Source organism: Anomalospiza imberbis, chromosome 1 (genome assembly GCF_031753505.1).
Source record: "Anomalospiza imberbis isolate Cuckoo-Finch-1a 21T00152 chromosome 1, ASM3175350v1, whole genome shotgun sequence".
In the NCBI taxonomy this organism is placed as follows: domain Eukaryota; kingdom Metazoa; phylum Chordata; class Aves; order Passeriformes; family Viduidae; genus Anomalospiza; species Anomalospiza imberbis.
This window is the reverse complement of record NC_089681.1, coordinates 91926757-91945366: the sequence shown is the minus strand read 5'-3', so window position 1 is coordinate 91945366 and position 18610 is coordinate 91926757. Positions and strand designations below refer to the sequence as shown.

Genomic DNA, 18610 nt, shown 5'->3' with positions numbered 1-18610 from the left:
GAAACACTAGATATACACACAAATGAACATCACTACAATAAAGTCCTACATGTCAGAGATCTCAGTAATATTATAATTCCAAAATTACTTGAAGATCTCATTATCTCAATAACTTGCTGTGTCAGGCACACGGCTTTACACTCTTAGTCTAATGTTGTAAATGTATTTTAAGTCTATTATGTTTTTAAGCTACTGCTTAAAATGAAAGACATTTCACACAAGGTTCCATGCTGACCCACTCAATGAATGTCCATGTCAGCATATAAATTGTTCCTTTTCTTCCTTACCTCCAGATGCTCTAAAATATAGGGAGGGTTTGTCATGCCAAGCCTCAGCATAGCTCCCTCAGGAATAACTTCAACCAGCTTCCACAGAAGCTTGGGGAGGTCTGTGCCAATGTCTCTGCCATAAGCTCCTGTGTCTTCACTGGTCAGCCATATCTCACAAACACCCTCTGTGAATAAAAGAAAGAGATAATTAACAAATCTGTTTTAGAGCTGTTTATTTTATCATACAGCTGCTCACTCTTTTAAATGCAGTATTTCACATGGCTATTAGGCAGCCAGACTGGGTATTCAATTGCAAAGGGGAGGAAAGGAGAAGGAAGGCTTATCCCATGGGTAGCAGTGGGTTATTAAGTTCATTTTATGAGCACAAGAGTGCTACAACAATGCTGTAAATTATCATTGCTGTGGAGTGATTAACATTCACAGCCAATGACTAATTCTGTGCTGCCTCTACAGCAAGTCAGACAAGTTTAATACTCTGTTTTATTTTTTGAGCCTAATTCATTAAACACCACAAGAGACATCACCCAAGCAGAGTTTGCACTAAAGGTTATTACAGTAGTTAGCTTATTAACTGGTAAGCTTCCACTGAGCAAAACCAGCTGTAAAGCACTGTGATAAACATTCCTCCTGAAGTAACTATTAAAATCTTGTATTCTTTAAATTATACAATTAGCAATGCAATATTAAGGTTGTATTGAAAAGGTTAGTGACCACTGCACGACCGAGTGATAATACCTGTTTCCTGGCAGTTAATGCTTCATTTTCCATCAATCAGAACCTTAGGAAGTAATGCATCTGATTTATATTGTAAATAGCAACCTTGAACACTGATATTTGGTAATAATATCTTCCTACCCAAAGAGAGAAAGATTGCACCACCCTTTAATAATAGTTAAAAGCACTGAGGTTTCACACAGCCACTTCTGCCAGCCTGTCCAGCTTTCAACCTTTTTACAATGCAATCCCTCTACCCTTCCTTACTACCTCAAAGCAAGAAATAAACTATCGAAAACAGGGTGTCTGTGAAGAAAACACTTGTGATTCACAGCAAGATAAGATACCATTAACTCAGTGAAGAGCTAAACTTCTAAAACCAATCATGTACTGGTAAAAGAAATAATCAAACACTAGAAGGTGCATAATTCATCAAAGCACACTTTGGACCAGCAGAGAATGTTTCAGAAAACATATAATGTTTATGTTACAAATTTATAGTCAAATGAGGAAAACTTAAGCACATGCACCGACTTTAATCACATAAAAAGCAATAAACCTAGAAAACCAAATGTTTTACAAAATGTAAATTCAAGACTGCTACTCTTAAATTCACACTGTAACAACAACGGCAGAGAGCAAGCCATGCAGTGCATCAAAGTTAATCCTGTTGGCACAGAAATGTTTTCAAGGTAATTTATTACTTAGAATGAAAAATGCTTAAAAATTTAAGGTTAACTGGAAAGCTTCTTACTTCTTAAGTTTTGCTTCAAGAATAGGTGAGTGAGGGAGATGTACAATTTTTATCTTGAGAGAAGTCTGGTGTAAAGCATTCCTGAAGTACTAAGTGCTCTTTGGTCGACCATTTGCAGTCACAAGTTTGTAGTCACACTCAAACTGAGCTCCCTAAGCGGGAATCTGCCTGCAGGACACAATTACACTGTGGATTTCAGTGTACTTGCTAATGTTTTTGGAATTCATCTCACCACAGGCAGTACCCACCATGAAACATACTCTTGGGTTTGCTGCCTGCCCTACATTTTCCTGAAACACATGAAAAAAGAAGTGAATTTCATAGGCGGTATGTTAAAAAAGAAGAGAAATGTAAGGAATCTAAATGATTGATAAGGTCCCGTTTTTTTTTTAGTTTGGGTTTCTTTATACATGTCTCCAATAGCCATAAGAACACTACAAAACTTATTGATTTGCTGAGTTTCTACTGTAGCAGAGTAACTCTCATTTGCAAGCTTTCAATCTAAAGAGATGCATGGGGTTTGGGTTGGATTTCCTTTTTCTTTTTTTCATGAAAATGGCTAATGGAATACTGCCTCACAGTTACCAGATGAACACTAAGGGAAAAAAAAATAAATCACTGGCTCGGAATGGAAATAACATTCCGGTGGAAAACAACAGTGAGCTTTTAAAGCTGCATAGGTGGGGACCATTAGCCCCCTGGTGGGCTGAAACTTCAAATTAAATCACAAGAGGAGGAAGCAGCTGTAATAGTAAATCAGCAACAGCAGGAATAACTGTCTCATCTGCTCTCCCATCAGGGTGTTGAACAACAAGCAATGGGAATAATGCATGCTGAGAGACCCAAGGATGTAGTCTTATTACTGGGGTAGGGGGGGAGGCGTGTGTGTTGAAGAGGAAGGGAGGGGGAAGAACACCTGTATTTTAGGGAAAAGTTAATGCCCCAATTTCAGCTTGACAAAATGGATCTTCAAATACCAAAAGCTACAGTGAATGATAAATATTTACAAGGAGTATCGTTAGGATAAATCAACTTTGTGTGATAGAGGTTGTGTGTCAACTGATTTTGGGCCATTTTTTTTTAGTCCTTTGCATCCCCAGTTTAGGAGCCTAAACTTACACCAGGTAAGAAAACAGTGGACCTCTCAAACAGTATTAATGAAGTCAGTCAACACCTCCCATTTTCACTCCACCCATTTCCCCTCCAAACTCCAGCCCTCCACAGGAACCTGTTTAAATCCACTGTAATCAAATACATATTTTTTTCCCTTTCTTTTACAGTGAACCTCATTTGATCATTCACCACTCTGTTACTGGGCAATTTTGGCACTAATAAAGGCAAGCCAATTTTGTAAACAAGAAAATTGATCCAAAGGCAGGTTTCAGATGGGCAAACTCAGAGCATTTGTTACAGCATTAAGGCAAATTATTGCTATATCCAAGTAATTACACATCTGCCTTTGGTCACAGCTCGAGGTTTATTTCTAACTCTGCCATCACTATCCAGCACAAAAGAGAAACCTTAACAGCTGGCCTCTGATCTCTGCTCTGCTGTAACTTGAGATTACTGAGAATGAAAAATGTTGGAAAAAAATAGGTTCCAAGCAAATGAAAAAAGTTCTGAGCCTATTCCTTCTCACATGTCTCAATATAATGAATACTCATTGCAGATGAGTTTTAATCTCATTTCTGTGGGGTAAGCAATCCTTATCATAAAGAAGATAAAAAATCCTACATCTATCACTTTTACAAAATATGTGCATTCCTGGTTTAGAGACCACTTGAAATTATTCATTTCTTTAATAAAAAACTTTTAGCATTTTTATTTTGCTTTATCTTCATGTCACTATTGTAAACACTGGTTTTGGCAGTACCAAACATCCTTTAAACTGAAGTGTACTCCATCAGAAAAATGAATTTATTTCAATCTACAAAAAGATCTGAAGATGTTAAAATATTGGACACCAATCCCAGTGAAATTCTCACATTTGATAGTTAACTGTACAAATGAAATTCAATCCCCAAATCCTACTGATTTTTCTTCTCTTTCCTGGCAGATTTTTAATGCAAACCAGAGTGGCTTTTCCAACAGCACAATTATCTGCAGGCTGCTTCAGTGGGAGGCCCCTGACTCTGACCTTCTCAGTAGTCCACATATGCTTATCAATAACTACCTGACCTCCTCGTGATTCCTTCTCCAACAGTGAATACTTATGGCAGCATGCACTGCTGCACAGACTACAGAAATACCTCTCCCAGTGCACCACAGAAATCTGAAAGACCATCTGCCAAGGGGAGGCCTTACATAAATGTTTGTGTCTTGCAGACTTGAGCACAGTCAATCTGAGGACAGTCAATGTGAGGACAGTCAATCTGACCACTCCTGATCACAACCTTAGAATTATTTAAAAACAAAAGAATCATGGCCAAAGATGAAGCATTAGAAAACACAAATTCATTGTTCAGAATGAGCTTAGCCTACTTTATTTTCTCTTCAATTATTTGAGTTTCTCCTTATTTATTCAGCATGGATTTTGCAGGAAGCATTTACATACTTGATGCAGTGTATTGTGCTAGATTACTTTGCTGAATCAGTGCCTTAACTGGGAAATTGTGAAGAACTGTGCAAATAGCAGATCACTGTACCAATCTGGATATAATGCAAGTTTAAACAGAAACTGAGATTTGGAGGAATCAGTTTCCTCCTGTAATTCTGAAGTACTCTGCAAGCATTGATTCACTATCATCCAAGTGTCCTGTTAAGACAGTTCAACCACATGGATCAGCACTGAAGCATTTCCTGAGAGAGAAAATCAAACTGGGAACAACTCACTGATGCTAAGGGGGACTTGGAAGGAATCATTTCCAGTTCATTAAGAAACCCTTATACTTATTTCATCTGTATATATACAGGGCTTCTATTAAACAGAAAGAATGGAGCTGGACATAGTCCTATACAAACCCTAGTTATTGAGATAGTAACTCACACTAAACTGTCACAACTTGAGAATACAGGATATCAGGCAAGCAGATGATGCAAGTAGATTGAAGTAAAAAAGACAGGTCTAGGTTCAGGTCTGCTGAAAGAGGCAAGCTGTCAGGCTATGACCTAAAGGATCAATGTTTTTTCTGTATTTTGTGAAGTGCAGGTCAACTTATGGTTCAGCACTGTATCATACAGAAAAATGCAGTGCTGCAGTTGTGCTCACGATGCACTGCGTACAAACTGTCTCACAGCCTGGATTTCTAGATGATCTTTATTAATGCTCAAAAGTATTTCCTCTTTTTAAAAGATCTATTTTTTTTACCCTTCTGGACAGCCTTAAGGACATGGAAGATGGTTGTACACTCCTATTTTCTTAATGCTTGCCAGAACAAGCTCTGAATAACATCATGAATGTGGGCTGACCTACTACAATTGCAGTTGTGTTCTGAATATTCCCAAGGACAGCAATACCATAGCCACTGTGGGAATCTGTTCCAATATTTGATCACCCTAAGGGTAAAAAAATTTTATTTGTACCTAGTTGCAATTTGCAGCACTCCAACTTGTCCAACTTGTTAACTATCATCCTACCTCTGACCTGTCTGACTTCAAGTCACTCTGGCTCTGTCTTCTCTATACTGTCCCATTAGGCAATTGTAAACAGCAATGACTCCTCTTAGCTTTCATTTCACAAATCCATTTCTTGCCTATTATGTGCTCCATCCTACTGATCATTTCAATGTCCCTCTGCTGAATTGCTGCAGTGTGCCAGCCTTGTCCTGAGGCGCCCAAAAATGGACAGAATAGTCTCTCTGTGATGTCTCACAATTGCTAAGTCCAAGGCACCAGTCAGTCCCTGGGGCCTGTGGCTGCACTCTCCAACAGCAGCTGGGGCACAGCTGGCAAGTGCAGAGGGCTTCCACTGCTGACTCATGTGCACCAGCTTTCCCAGAGGAACTCCAAAGGTTGCAAAGCTGCTTCCCAGACAGTCAGCTCTCCACATCCATAATGCAGCATGGTGTTACTTCATCCTAGATTTGGGACATTTTACCTGCTTTTGTTAAATTTCATGAAGTTACCATAAATCCATTTCTCCAGGCAGTTGATGTCCCTCGCAATATTAGCTGTACCCTCAAGCCAGTCAAGTACTCCCCTAATTTGAGTATAATCTCCCAGATTCCACCTTGTTATGAAAGACATGACATACTGGCTACAAAATACCCTTAGTAACTGCCATCTAGACCTTATACTATGGATTGCCACTCTGGGAACCTGACAGTGCAATAAATTCCTTTACCTTCTCACCATCCAGTAATCCAGTCTAAACCTCACCACTCTAAGAACATTAAGAACTATGCTGAAGTCATAGACAAATTTAAGGTAAGCATAACCAAACTACACCTAAACAAAACGGAAAACTCCAAAAGAAAACAAAAAATCCAACTCCACCCCAAAACCCCAAAACAAAAAAAACAAACAATAGACTACCTCCCCAGAAAACTCCAAACCAACCCACCCCATAACGTATCAACTCCACTGCTTTCCTTTCCTCCTCAAAGCCAGACATTCCATCTGAGAAGTCACTCAGGCCTGTCACATGGTTTGCTGTTGGTCATCCTATGCCTAGTGTTCCCAAGCACCCTCTTGTCAGGACGTGGCTTCTAGGAGTGTCTGCCCCATATAGGGTAAGGTTCAACTGCCCTGTAGTTCTCCAGTTCTTTCATCTTGCTCTTTCTGGAGGGCAGGGTGACATTTGCCCCACTTCCAGTCATCAGGAATCTCCCCTGGTTGTCGTGTCCTTTGAAGGATGAGAGAGAATAGACTCATAATGACTTCAGCCAGCACTCTCGGCACACTTGGATGCCTCTCACGGCAGGATTATTTCTATTACTTCTGCATGTCAGTCTGCAGATACAAAAACTAGAGCGGTGTTTTTCAAGTGCCAAGTTCAGTACAAGCCTTTAAAGCAGTTGTGGTTTCTACTACCCACAGAATGACACATATATTAGAGTGCTTAGGAAATGAACAGAGTAACTTTTATGGTCTACATATTTTTGAGAACAAATGTTTGGAAACTAATATGAAGTGGCATACAGACCAAGTTGTACTGACTGAGATCATTCCACCTATGTAGGAATAACATATTATTTTAAAAGTAGAACACTGAACAGTAGTATCGCTCTGGAAGATTCTGCTTGGCTGTGTTGTCTGCCACATTTAGTTATGAAATTAAAAGACATTTTTTTCTTTCTCCTTGCCAACATACTTCAGTAAATGTTTACTCTAACAAATTATTAAAGTTCTCATGTATTTATATAAAAATGCTATACATAAGTATATATCCATTATATGAAATTCTCAGACCCTCTGAAGCCATAGCAGGAACTTGATTTAAAGGATCATTTACTACAGACATGACAAACTTATAACAAATTCCTGATCCTGCAAACTAATGCAAAAAAGTTTGGGCTATATTCACAAACTGCAAAATAGAAAAATTAGTTGCACCTTGCCCCCTGTTAACTCTTCCAGGTATTGCTTTTTCAAAACTATGAAACATATTTTGGATTTTGGTTAGAATAAGTTATATTTTCAAAAAGTAAAATGCACTTTCTCTCTCTCACTTACATACTAAGTTGCAATCAGAGCTTAAATGAATTTTGATGGAAAAGAGCTGAAGAAATACATTATCAAGCAAAATACAAATTAGTTCAGGAAAGAGCTTGGTTTTACTTCAATAAAAATGTGCTAATAAATTTTTTAAGGTATGTTTTATACATTTTACCCCTCAAAGTGCATTCATATTTTTGTGTTATTTTATGTAATTTACCAAATCTAATCAGAACTGAACTACAAGGAAAAAAAAAACAAAACAAAACAACAAGCATTAGGAACAAGAACTTTTTCTAATTACTTTTAAGTTAGAATAATAAAACACTGTGGTTTTGCACAAATTAAAAAACTTCCCTCTCCTCTCCAATACCACAACATATGCACATACTTCTACTACCACCTTTCAATTGGTACTACCTACCAATTTTTAGGGTTACTTTGGAGATTTTACAAGAACAACTGCATACTGAAACTACCCATCTACTCCATTACCTAAAAGTATGTTTTAGGTAATGATCCTCTACCATCTGATTTCTATTTAGATGTGAAGTCTGATAGAAGAACCTAATAACCGCATGACTTATAGTGGCTTTCCATTTTATCTTCTGTGGTTAACAAAGTGGAAGCTGTAAATGCATTTATTCCAAATTTTACTTTTCCAAAGTCATGCATCTGAGAAATGAAACTGATGAAACCATTTAGAATATGGGTTCACTGAATTTCTTATTTATCTAAATCCACCGCATAAAAGTCTCAAAACCAGAACTGCTTTTTCTACAGAAAATGCTTGCCATCAAGGTATTTACAGAGGAAGTTCACTACCTGTGACTGTTGTAGGGATTAGCAGTTCTACAATTTGCATCATGGTTTATTTTATTCACTTCTCCCACTATATTGATAAGCAAAGTATTTTTGTAGGAGTTTTTCGAAACAAGGAATAAGAAAGCATGTAAAAGTACCAAAAGTTTCATTTAAATTATTCCTTCTTCCTATGGCAAAAAAAAAAAAAAAAAAAAAAAAGTTTGAGAGTTCCCGATAAAAAGCATGCAGCAGATAGAGCCAACTAATCATTAAATACCAAAGAAAGCATAAAAGGTTTCTCTCTCCCACAAAGCAAACTCTTGTCCTTGCTTACAAAAGAGGTCATTCTACCCCTATAGGGCCCTCTGTTCCCAACAGCTCACTGCTAGAGCATAAACCAGCAGCCCTGTCTTGCTCGTTTTGTAGCCGCAGTGCATTAGCAGAGGGGAGAGGAAGGAGGGGAAGGAAAGGGAACAGGATAATAGGTCACTTGCTGCTGCAAACAGCATGATAGCTAATCTTATTATGAGTCCAGTTTCATTCTGCTACAACCTGGGAGACTCAAAGGGGTGTGAAGACAGTCAGGCCGCTGAAGTTTGCTCAGTGCCAACACTGCAGCATTATGCATCTTGCTTTCACGGAGGATTAATGATACCATACATCATGATGATAAATTGGGATTTGTAGCCAGTTTGAAGAGAAAGGGGAGGAAAAGATTTTTTTTAATGGGAGGAAAAAATGCATAGTTGAATTTCATGAGTTAGTCCTATTTTTCAGGCTGAGGAAATTGTTCTTTAAGAGAGAGGTCAGTGCTTTTTTTCACCTGCCTGTGACCCTCCTATTTCCAGGCATGTGTGTTATGTACACAATGGCCAGTTTTGAAGGTTAGCTCTTGCATAAATGAAAGAATGAAAAAAATAAATCCACTTAATCATTATACTTGCCAGCTGAAAAGAGAGAAAACTAAAATTTGCCATTCCAAGTACAGACATCCTACAAGAATTCCTTTAGTTTTCAGCAACAGTGGACATCTACTGCCTGAGTTAACAGAGTAAAAGTCTCATGTATTAATGATCAGGGACATAATTGCCTGATGTTAATTAGTTCTTTGCTGAACCAATAACATTATTCAAGGAGCAGGTTCAATGACAGGCAATGGTACATACAGCAAGCAAATAAAGCATAAAGAACTGGGTGACTATAGGGAACAAATTTGCAAAAAAGAGACTTAAACACGAAGGAAAGCAATTTCAGAAGACACAGACAAGGCATAAGTTTAGAATTGTTCTGCACCCCTGTACAGCATATAGAAATACAGGTTCCTGAAGCATGGAATTATTGTTCTCTACTCTATGCCTCACAAATACACTTTGTGAAATATTGATATGCTCATGTTGTCCTAGTACAACAAGCAGGCAGAGAATATTTGACCATCCACCAGAAGGGCCAGTCCAGCACCCTGCACAAATACTCTTTAGTTACTGAAAGGCAAAGAGCAAAATTTCCATAAACTTAAAAACTGAAGAAACAAAACCTATTATTGCTATGCCTATTGTCAAAACACAAACGAATAACCTACATTGAGCTCTGAATTCAAAATGAGGTATACAAGAAATCTTGTTTATGACTTTGGAATTCATTGGGAAAAAGAGAGTAATGTGCCACTCATTATAACATACGCTCGCTGTTTTAAACCCAAAACATGGGCTATTGCTCTGCTGTAGATGAATATCAGATGCAAAGGGTCACACACTGCACAAATTCAAGGAAATGGTCACGAGCTGTAGGCATATTACAGGATGCAGTGCTAATTAATGGAGGCTTTTTACTGAGTATCCATCTCTGTAGTGCTAATGAGTTTGGATTAATTTAAACAACATGTTTTCATGGAAACTGATTAATTCTTGGGAAGTAGCATGGCATACCAAGTTTCAATCATTAAAAATGTTCATAGCCGAGCTAAATAACTCTCTGAATCTGAGTTAATCAACTTCTACAGAAGGAGAATGACTTAAAACTTCTACAACAGGAGTTTGCATGCAAGCTGCCAAGGTGTGTTGGAAGTATTTGACATGGAACTTCAGCCTTCACAGAGTATTCTTCTGCTCAAATTTCTTTCATTTGCAAGAGCTGAATCGTATAGTCCTATTTAATTCAATTTTTTTTTTACTTTTACTTTTTTAAATAGGAACAGCAAGATGAGAAAGAAAACACATTTTGGGTATTTACAGATGATATTTTAAAAATTAGCTGAAAAATAGTTGAAATAAGTTGGGTTACAGTAAAATGATGACATTTCAAAAATGAAATCAAAGAAAGGAGATAGCTTATGTCTTTCTTTGACTGAAAAGCTAACAAAAATTAATAAATAATCTTTGTTCTGTGACGTATACCAGGATTAGGCAAGACATCTTTTAAAATGTTTCATGTTCTAATCACAAAAGAACCCTAGAGTTCAGAATAGAGTGCTCTCATAAGGGACAAATAAAAAGGTGTTAAATGCTTTGTTTCACACTAAGCTATGAGCCAAGACATAATACTGTAAACCTCGAATAGCAATACAGAATGCAGAAATACTTTAATAAAGACAGGCTTGTTTTACTTTGTTTTTCATCAATTCCTCAACATACCACAGTCATTTTATGTGGAAATACTGAATCCTAGGGAAAGGACTGATTTTAATTACAAGCATTCTTTGTATAAAGTGTGAAAATAGCTCAAGTATCTCTCAAACTGATGTATCCTAGAAGACAAGAAAGCAGGGAAAAGAGTCAGCATGTTCAAGGGCAAGGTGGTCAACTAAACATGGAATACACTTAGGGGATTCCAGTTCCATAAGCCAGCAATACAGAGGGTAAATACCATTTCTGGGATAATAATCCTTATCTAAAGTTACCTTCTCTCAACAGCATAGGTAATAGCATCCATTCATTACGGCCTGTATCTACAGGTAAGCCAAGCTTGCTGCACCTGGCTATAAGCTAAAACTAAGGTGCATGTATCCTTTTCTGATTTTCTGGGGTTGTTGTTTTGTTTTTTGTTTGTTTGTTCTGCTTTTTTAAATGAGAAAAAGAATTGCCAGGAATATAGGCATTACAAATTAGAAAGTCTACAGACAGAAATAACATCATAATCCCCTGATTTCTGTCAAACGTTTCTTTTAATGTTCACTGTTACTTAAAATATTTTCTCAAATGATTGTCTCTGAAACTCTAAATGTTTGACCAAAAAAGGAGAATGCCTGCATTGCACTAGTAATACACCTTCCCCAGTTCTAAATCATGAAGTCCTTTAATTATATCCACTAAATTCCCACACAGTACTCAAAGCCTTTTTGGTGTGTAGCCACCTAAAACTAAATTTAAGTATTCAATGACAGACCACCAAAATATATAATCAGCAGAATGCAATTAAAACGTGTTGGAGATGTCCACAGAGAGGTCGAAGAGAAATCATTCAAGGGCTTTGAAGAATATTAATGTATTTTTCTCAAACAGATTAATGCTCCTAAAGGTCTCAATCTAAACAATGATTTACCTTTTGATGAACATGTTCCTATGTCAACATAGGAACATGAATTAAATCTAAATAGAGATGAGCTTCTTTCCATGAACCTTCAACAAAAAATATTGAGAGTGAAATTACTTAGTCTTTTAAAGAGTAGAATTCAAACAAGATCCTAGTCACTCAGAAAAGGTTTCTTAGTGAATCTAATACTCTATTAGAAAACCCCACCAAACAGATGACACTAGGAAAGAAATCCTGAAAAAGTATTATTGAAATAATCTAAGAGCATCCATTTGTTAAATACTTTTTCATTAAATTTGTGTAACACAAGTCTGTTGCATCCCAGGTTTGGGTTCACATTATGGGTTTTTCCTTTGTTAGTTTTCCAGTTCTCTGTACCCTCGTGCATCCCCCGAGTTTTCCCCTACTCCTGTGGTTCCCGTGCCCGTATCCCTGTTCTCGCGGTCCCACTCACCCCAAAGCCCCGTGTCCGCCCCTGCCGTGTTCCCATTGGTTGCTGTAGTACACATCATCACCGCGATGTCTGTACCCATTGGGCGGGAGGGCTCCCCGTCCGCCCTGTCCCTTCTCTATATCACCCCACTCCTCGGCATGCTCGAGGCCATTTGCATCTGTGCGAAGCTGGGAGCGGCTGCAGCCTTTCCATCGCAGCTCTCGCAGCCAATAAAGCATCCAGCCGCCACGCGGACGGATTTGGACGAATTCCCTGCCTCTTTGTTTCTTCCTTCGCGCCGACGGCAAAGCACGGCCAACAGCTCACCCCGGAGCGCGACAGCAAAAGCGCCCGGAAACTGCGGCGAGCCCCGGCCCCAACGAAAAACTGAGAAGCCCAAGCTGGGCATTCGGGAGCTGACCGGGGCAGACAAAAGTAAAGAGGAGCCGCGCAAGTCTACAAGTGTTACACAAGTTTACCTTTGTCTTCACTTAAAAATTTTCTGAAATGTGTTCCTCAGACTTATTACTATCACTTTAGAGCCTATATTCAGCTCTAAAAGACACAACCCAGCAATGAAACTTGAGGAGAAAAATTATAAAGGTATTAAACTTTTCAAATCTTAGAACAGCTGTTCAGCTGCATTAACTGTTACAAACTCATCACTAGGGAAATCTTGATGATTCATCACTAGGGAAGTCTCATCTTAAAGACTTCTTTAATGACTTATCCCTAACACTAGAAGATCACATTTCCCTTCAAACCAGGTAATAGCATTTCAAATACTACTTCTCTGCACAGCAGTTGTAATAGTTGAAGAATCATGCTTCTGTTGACTGATCTTCTGTTGTCTTTCGTTTCCCAAGATGGCTTTTCCATCCTTTAACAGAGAGTTCAGGAGACTCATCCAACCTGCCAGGGGCCTGTGTAAGCACCAGTTTATAGGTGACTCTAGAGAGAACATGTATTTGATTTAGAAAGGACTGGAGCAGGGAGCAAAGGCCAGGTTCCAAAGCCTGGCTGAGGTGTTCACACACGGCTACAGTGACACATCCCTGGGAGAGGAACACGCAGAACGTCCCAGGGGTTATAGGGAGAGTGCTGCAATTTGTCTGGGATGATGCTCTTGCCCTTGGCCACTGCATACCAGAAGTTTCTATGGGCAGGGGAAAATTAGGTTGAAGAAAAAATCTTCCAGGCAGCACCAGTTCTGCCAGTTAAAGAATTCACAGAATTCACAGAATGTCTGGGTTGGAAGAGACCTTCAAGATCAACAAGTCCAACCCATGCCCTAGCACCTCAACTAGATCATGGCATCAAGTACCATATCCGGTCTTTTTTTAAACACATTTGGGGACGGTGATTCTACCACCTCCCCAGGCAGTCCATTCCAGTACTTTATCACCCTTTCTGTAAAAAACTTTTTCCTAATATCCAATGTATATTTCCCTTGATGCAGCTTGAGATTGTGTCCTCTTGTTCTGTCAGTTGCTGCCTGGTGAAAGAGGTCAACCCCCACCTGACTGCAACTACCCTTCAGGAAGTTGTAGAGAGCGATAAGATCAGTTAGTATGGACATGTGTAAGAAGTTGTATTAAAATGTAAAATATTCAGCCTTTCAACACTTAGAGCAACATTACTACAGCATATTGATGACTAATCTATGTAATTGTTGGATTGCAATCAAGCTTCAGAATTCCACAACTACATTATTTTTAGAGGAACTTAAAGAATCATTTTCTTTCAGAATCCTATGGACCTTGAAAATAATTCCAGCCCAAACTTTCTAGAGGAATCACAAATCAAACACAAATGCCATTCCAAAATGTTTCTCATTTTTTTCTGAAAGAAATATGATCCAACAGATAAAAAAGCACTTCTTTGCATATGTTTATATTTCCCAGTACTGATAGATGGGATATTCTGAAGAGTAGTTTTACTAAAAATGCAAAATGCATATCACTAAGTTGCATAAAGAAATAAAATACAGACAATACCCTACAAAGTCATCAAATATCCAACTCAAAGTATGACCAAAAAATTAAAATGTGTACTATAAAATACTATGCCCTGCAGCAGAAAAAACTTGCTGCATGTTTATACACCATTTGTCACTTCTATATATGCCACAAGCTTTACCAATGCTAGAAAAAAGAAGAAACCTAATGAAGGTCTGGTTTTAGTCTGTTTCAGAAATGGGAAAAATGCCATTTCTTAAATAGCACATCTTGACTATCAGTAATTTCTTTTTAAGAACGTGAACTTTAGCCTTGGGTCATGTGCTGTAATATCCAAATAATCTAATAAAGAGCTTATAGTAACTCTCAATTTGTAGCCTAAGACATCTTTTTGCCCCTATGCAACACTAAAAACAATTTGTCTGCAACTTACATTGTGTTACAGACCTTCAGCCATTTTTGTATGAACAGAAACAATTGCTTAATAGACATGGGAATGAAGTGGTTTTGTGAGTTTACCATATTTTCAGAAAGATTCCTTCTAATACTTCCTCTCTACTGTCTCCATCCTCTGAAAATAATGAGAGCAATTACCTTTTTCAACCACTTACCTCAAAGAAAAATGAAAAGGATGCCATAATTCCTAAATACAGATCACAGAATACAGTGAAACATATAAGCATAAACCCTAAAGTGATACACAGGATGAAGACCTCCCTGAAACCTAGAGAGAAGCTCTTGACACATGTAGTATCTCAGCTCAGATACTGTTTGAGACTCAGCCATGGGAAAGAAGCCTTTGAAGACTGAGTGTGAACACAGGAAAACAAACACAAATTGGAGAAATGAGCAAAACTGCCTGTATTCAATAACACCAGAGTCTTAACTACAGATTGGCACAGAAAAATAAACTAAAACCTCTTAAAAGAAAATGTTTAAAAGAAATGCATTCCTTTCCTCCAGCTGAACAAAATATCCAGTCATCTTGGAATTACTATGAAGTTTTCTCTTATTTGTTTAGGTTTAGAGTTACTATTCAAACAGGAGTTTTGATGCCACTCTTACTTACGAAACATTAGTTTAAATCAATCAGAGTGGGTTTTAGGAATAAAGAAGAATGGACAACATTCAGCTTCTATTTAAAAAAAAAATCTCTTTTGCTTTTACAGTGAATTGAGTTAGTAGATGCCAATACTGTTAACTGAATCTCCCTAATCAAGTTTCCAATGTGGACTCAGATTCCTTAAGCTTGTATTTAAGAAACATAGATTTAATAAGGATACCTAAGAAAACAAGGCTTCCATGATTGTGTTGTGCATGTATCATTCTATTCCAGTCACTTCTGAATTCATTGACCAATTTCTATGAAATTGGGCAGAAAAACAGAATTCTCACCAACAGTAAGTTCTCACAAGTTTAATGAACAACAGTAACCAGCCAGAGAAGCATTCCCCAAGCATGTGTCCCACTTCAAGGAAAAGCAGGCAGGGCTGCCTCTCAGTTTATTTGGGTATAGCCACCAGCCTGGAATATCACACAAGGAAAAAAGTGGGGTTCATAATGGTGGAGAAGTCTATCATCATCACAGGGCACCAAACTGTAGAAAGGCTGTATCACATCACAAAAAAGCTGGTCTTCAAAGAAGTATCACCAGCATTGCATAAATAAAAGTACAGATTCATGAGGATTTTCAACTTGTAATTATAATTACTTGTGCAAATACTTCAGTTTACTTCTACTTAAACCTAAAAAATAGTATGTGACAATAATCAATAGTATGGGGCAGTTAAATGATTTGCCGTCTTCAGGTTGTTAATATTCTTTATCACCAGGGCTCCAAGCAATTCATCAAACCATATGCTTGAATGCAAGCCACTGGAGCAATAGTTTTTATGCATATTCTCTGTGTGTATGTTTCTATGCATGACAGAACAAATATTGAGACTATCTGACAGTCTCTATTTTATTTTGCAGGTCTGTTCCAACACATTAAACCACAATGCATATCTCCTCTCTTTCCTCCCCTCCAACCTGCCCTGTCGATGACCTTAAATGCAATTTAAATGAACCACTCTCTGCTAGTAATGAGAAATAATTCAGCCTCAATAAGGGTTGGTTAAAGACTTCTCTCATAAGAGAAAGCACACATATCTTTTCAATAATTTTGAATCATTCTGGCTTTAAAAAAATCATTCACTAGCGATGTTAGGGAGGCTAGATAAAAGTCAAATTTTAAAGTAAAATAATTTATTTGTTACAGGCCTTAATAATAAATTTAATATAAGGGAACCATAGCCTGACCAATTTCTGTGCTGCAGTTTCAGAATTACTAAGTTCTGCTGCCTTCCCAGATTGAGAGGAAGGATTTCATAATTCTCTCCACTGCACATTAATGCTTTTTTTCCTCTCTACAAAACAGCACAGAAAATACAAATATTTAACAGCACAAATTCCACAAAAGAAATTCACTTGTAAGTAAATCAAATAAAGACATTTAATACCAAACTTTTGTCTAGTTCTGTGAAATTACTACAGACAGAGCTACAAATGCATTCAGCTTTCATTGATATCCTTGAGCACTGGTCTTTACAAAGGCATTTAAACACCTCTGAGCGTATTTTTGAGATATATGAACAGTGAACCTTGCTGGAACATTTTGTACATGGTCTATAATTCTTCTTCAACTTCACATGAGACCTTCTGCTATCTTTTTGTTTAATCCAACCACTGAAACAGAATGATATAGTAAGACAGAAATTCTGGATAAGAAGCAATAATTTGCCAAAATGGACTCCACTTTAGCTCGGATAAACATTTAACATGTAAGGATCACAATGTACAAGTGTTACTGATTTAGAGGAGGATAATACTTATGAAAGTGTCAGCCTCATTAAAAACAGGATCATAAAACAAAAAGCTCTGTGCTGCTAGACAAACTCCATTGTGTCTTGCAGAAGTGTCAAGGCTTGGCAAACATCCAATTGCTGAAACATTGCCAGGCACATCAGATATATATTAATGCAGGATAATCTGTAAGAAAAGCATTCTTTCATAAACATTTTTTTTCTTTGTAAAACCATCAATCAACTTCCTAGCTGAGCACCATGTGGCTCAGCTTAAGAGATCCTCAGGAATGCTTCAGTGTCTATAAACCACCGACTTACTTCACAGACTTGGTGCCTTTCAGTGCCCATTGTTCTAAGTATTTGCTGAAGTTATTTGGCTGGCTGTCAGCAGCTAATTCTGATTTGTAACTTGGGAAACCAGCAGCAGGAATCCTTGGATCTGACCAGTGACATCCTCAGCACCAATTAGCCAAGGTGCAGACTGCCAGTAAAGAATTTTTTGCAGTTCCAATTATTTAATAGGAAGATACAGGACCACCTAAATATCTCTCAGAAAAAGAACTAACACAAGTATCTCGTGTTAGATACTTTGCAGTTCCACCTTGAACTGCAAAGAGAAACAAAAGGACACATGCTTTTGTTCCAAAGTTGCGTTTCCTAATAAATATATATTCTAAAGAAACACAAGTGCATTCACAATTCAACACACCAGCACTGTGAAAATAAAACAAAGCACAATTTTCCAAAGACACCTTATTACAGAAGGGTAGTTGTACATGGCTTATAAGGATTGAACTCATCTATCCAGGGAATAAATACACTGAAAGAATGGCAGTGAAGTTATTTCTACACTAAAGGAACTCTACTGACATTCTGTGGAGTTAATCTCAAAGTATCAGTATCTGCCTCTCTATTCCATAGGAAAAAGGTAGTTCAGCATCTGATCTTCAGGGCCACTCACTAGCTTCTAATCCGAAGCATTCCAATGTTATTACTTAAAATGTCTGTTCAAATTCCATAACATAAATTAAAACACTATTATTTCTCCATAAGTTCACAGGAGTCAGGATGAGGAAATTAGCATTGTTTAAGTCAGTGAGAGAAAATATAAACAACTTCACTATAGCTGCAATTACTGGATTAAAATTTTGTCCACAGATTTATGAAACATGAGGGACTGAATGACTCCATATAAAGGCAATTATGCATTTCATCTCAGATTAACTTGAATACAATCCAATTTAGAGGATACTAGAATCCTGAAAGGTTTTTTGATGGCTTATATATCACCAATTTGCTGCTTGCATGAAGTTCTAAACAAAGTGCTAATTTAAAGGAATAATACAAACCAGTGCATACATCCTGCATTACTGTTTTTGCTCGGACACGTCAAAGTGACCTGGATTGCAGCAGCTATCCCAGACACTTATTTAAAGGAAAACAAATCTACTAGAGAACCTTGAAAAATAAAATTATGGGCTGAAGTTAAAGTACTAGGAAAAAAAAATAAAGGTGGCTTATTTCAAGCTAGATTGTGTGCTTATGCTGCAGCTGTGCCTGTAGTCCGGTTATATTTAATCTAATTTATTTTAAAATGGTTCTTTAAAAAGAATCACATCACACTCTGTAATGTTAGTATTATTTGTTGATGCCTGAATGATCTCAGCAAATAAATAAATAACATTGAT

At 37.6% G+C, this 18610-nt stretch overlaps 1 protein-coding gene across 3 annotated transcripts in view; it reads right to left on the bottom strand.

The window, feature by feature from the left end:
- The window catches only part of CDKAL1 (CDK5 regulatory subunit associated protein 1 like 1), a 386114-nt gene that overhangs the window by 143791 nt on the left and 223713 nt on the right, over nt 1-18610 (bottom strand). For all 3 annotated transcript variants that reach the window (XM_068200064.1, XM_068200067.1, XM_068200065.1), the window contains one exon: nt 288-454. In XM_068200064.1, the coding sequence (XP_068056165.1) occupies nt 288-454 (167 nt within the window). The remainder of the gene's footprint in view (nt 1-287; nt 455-18610) is intronic.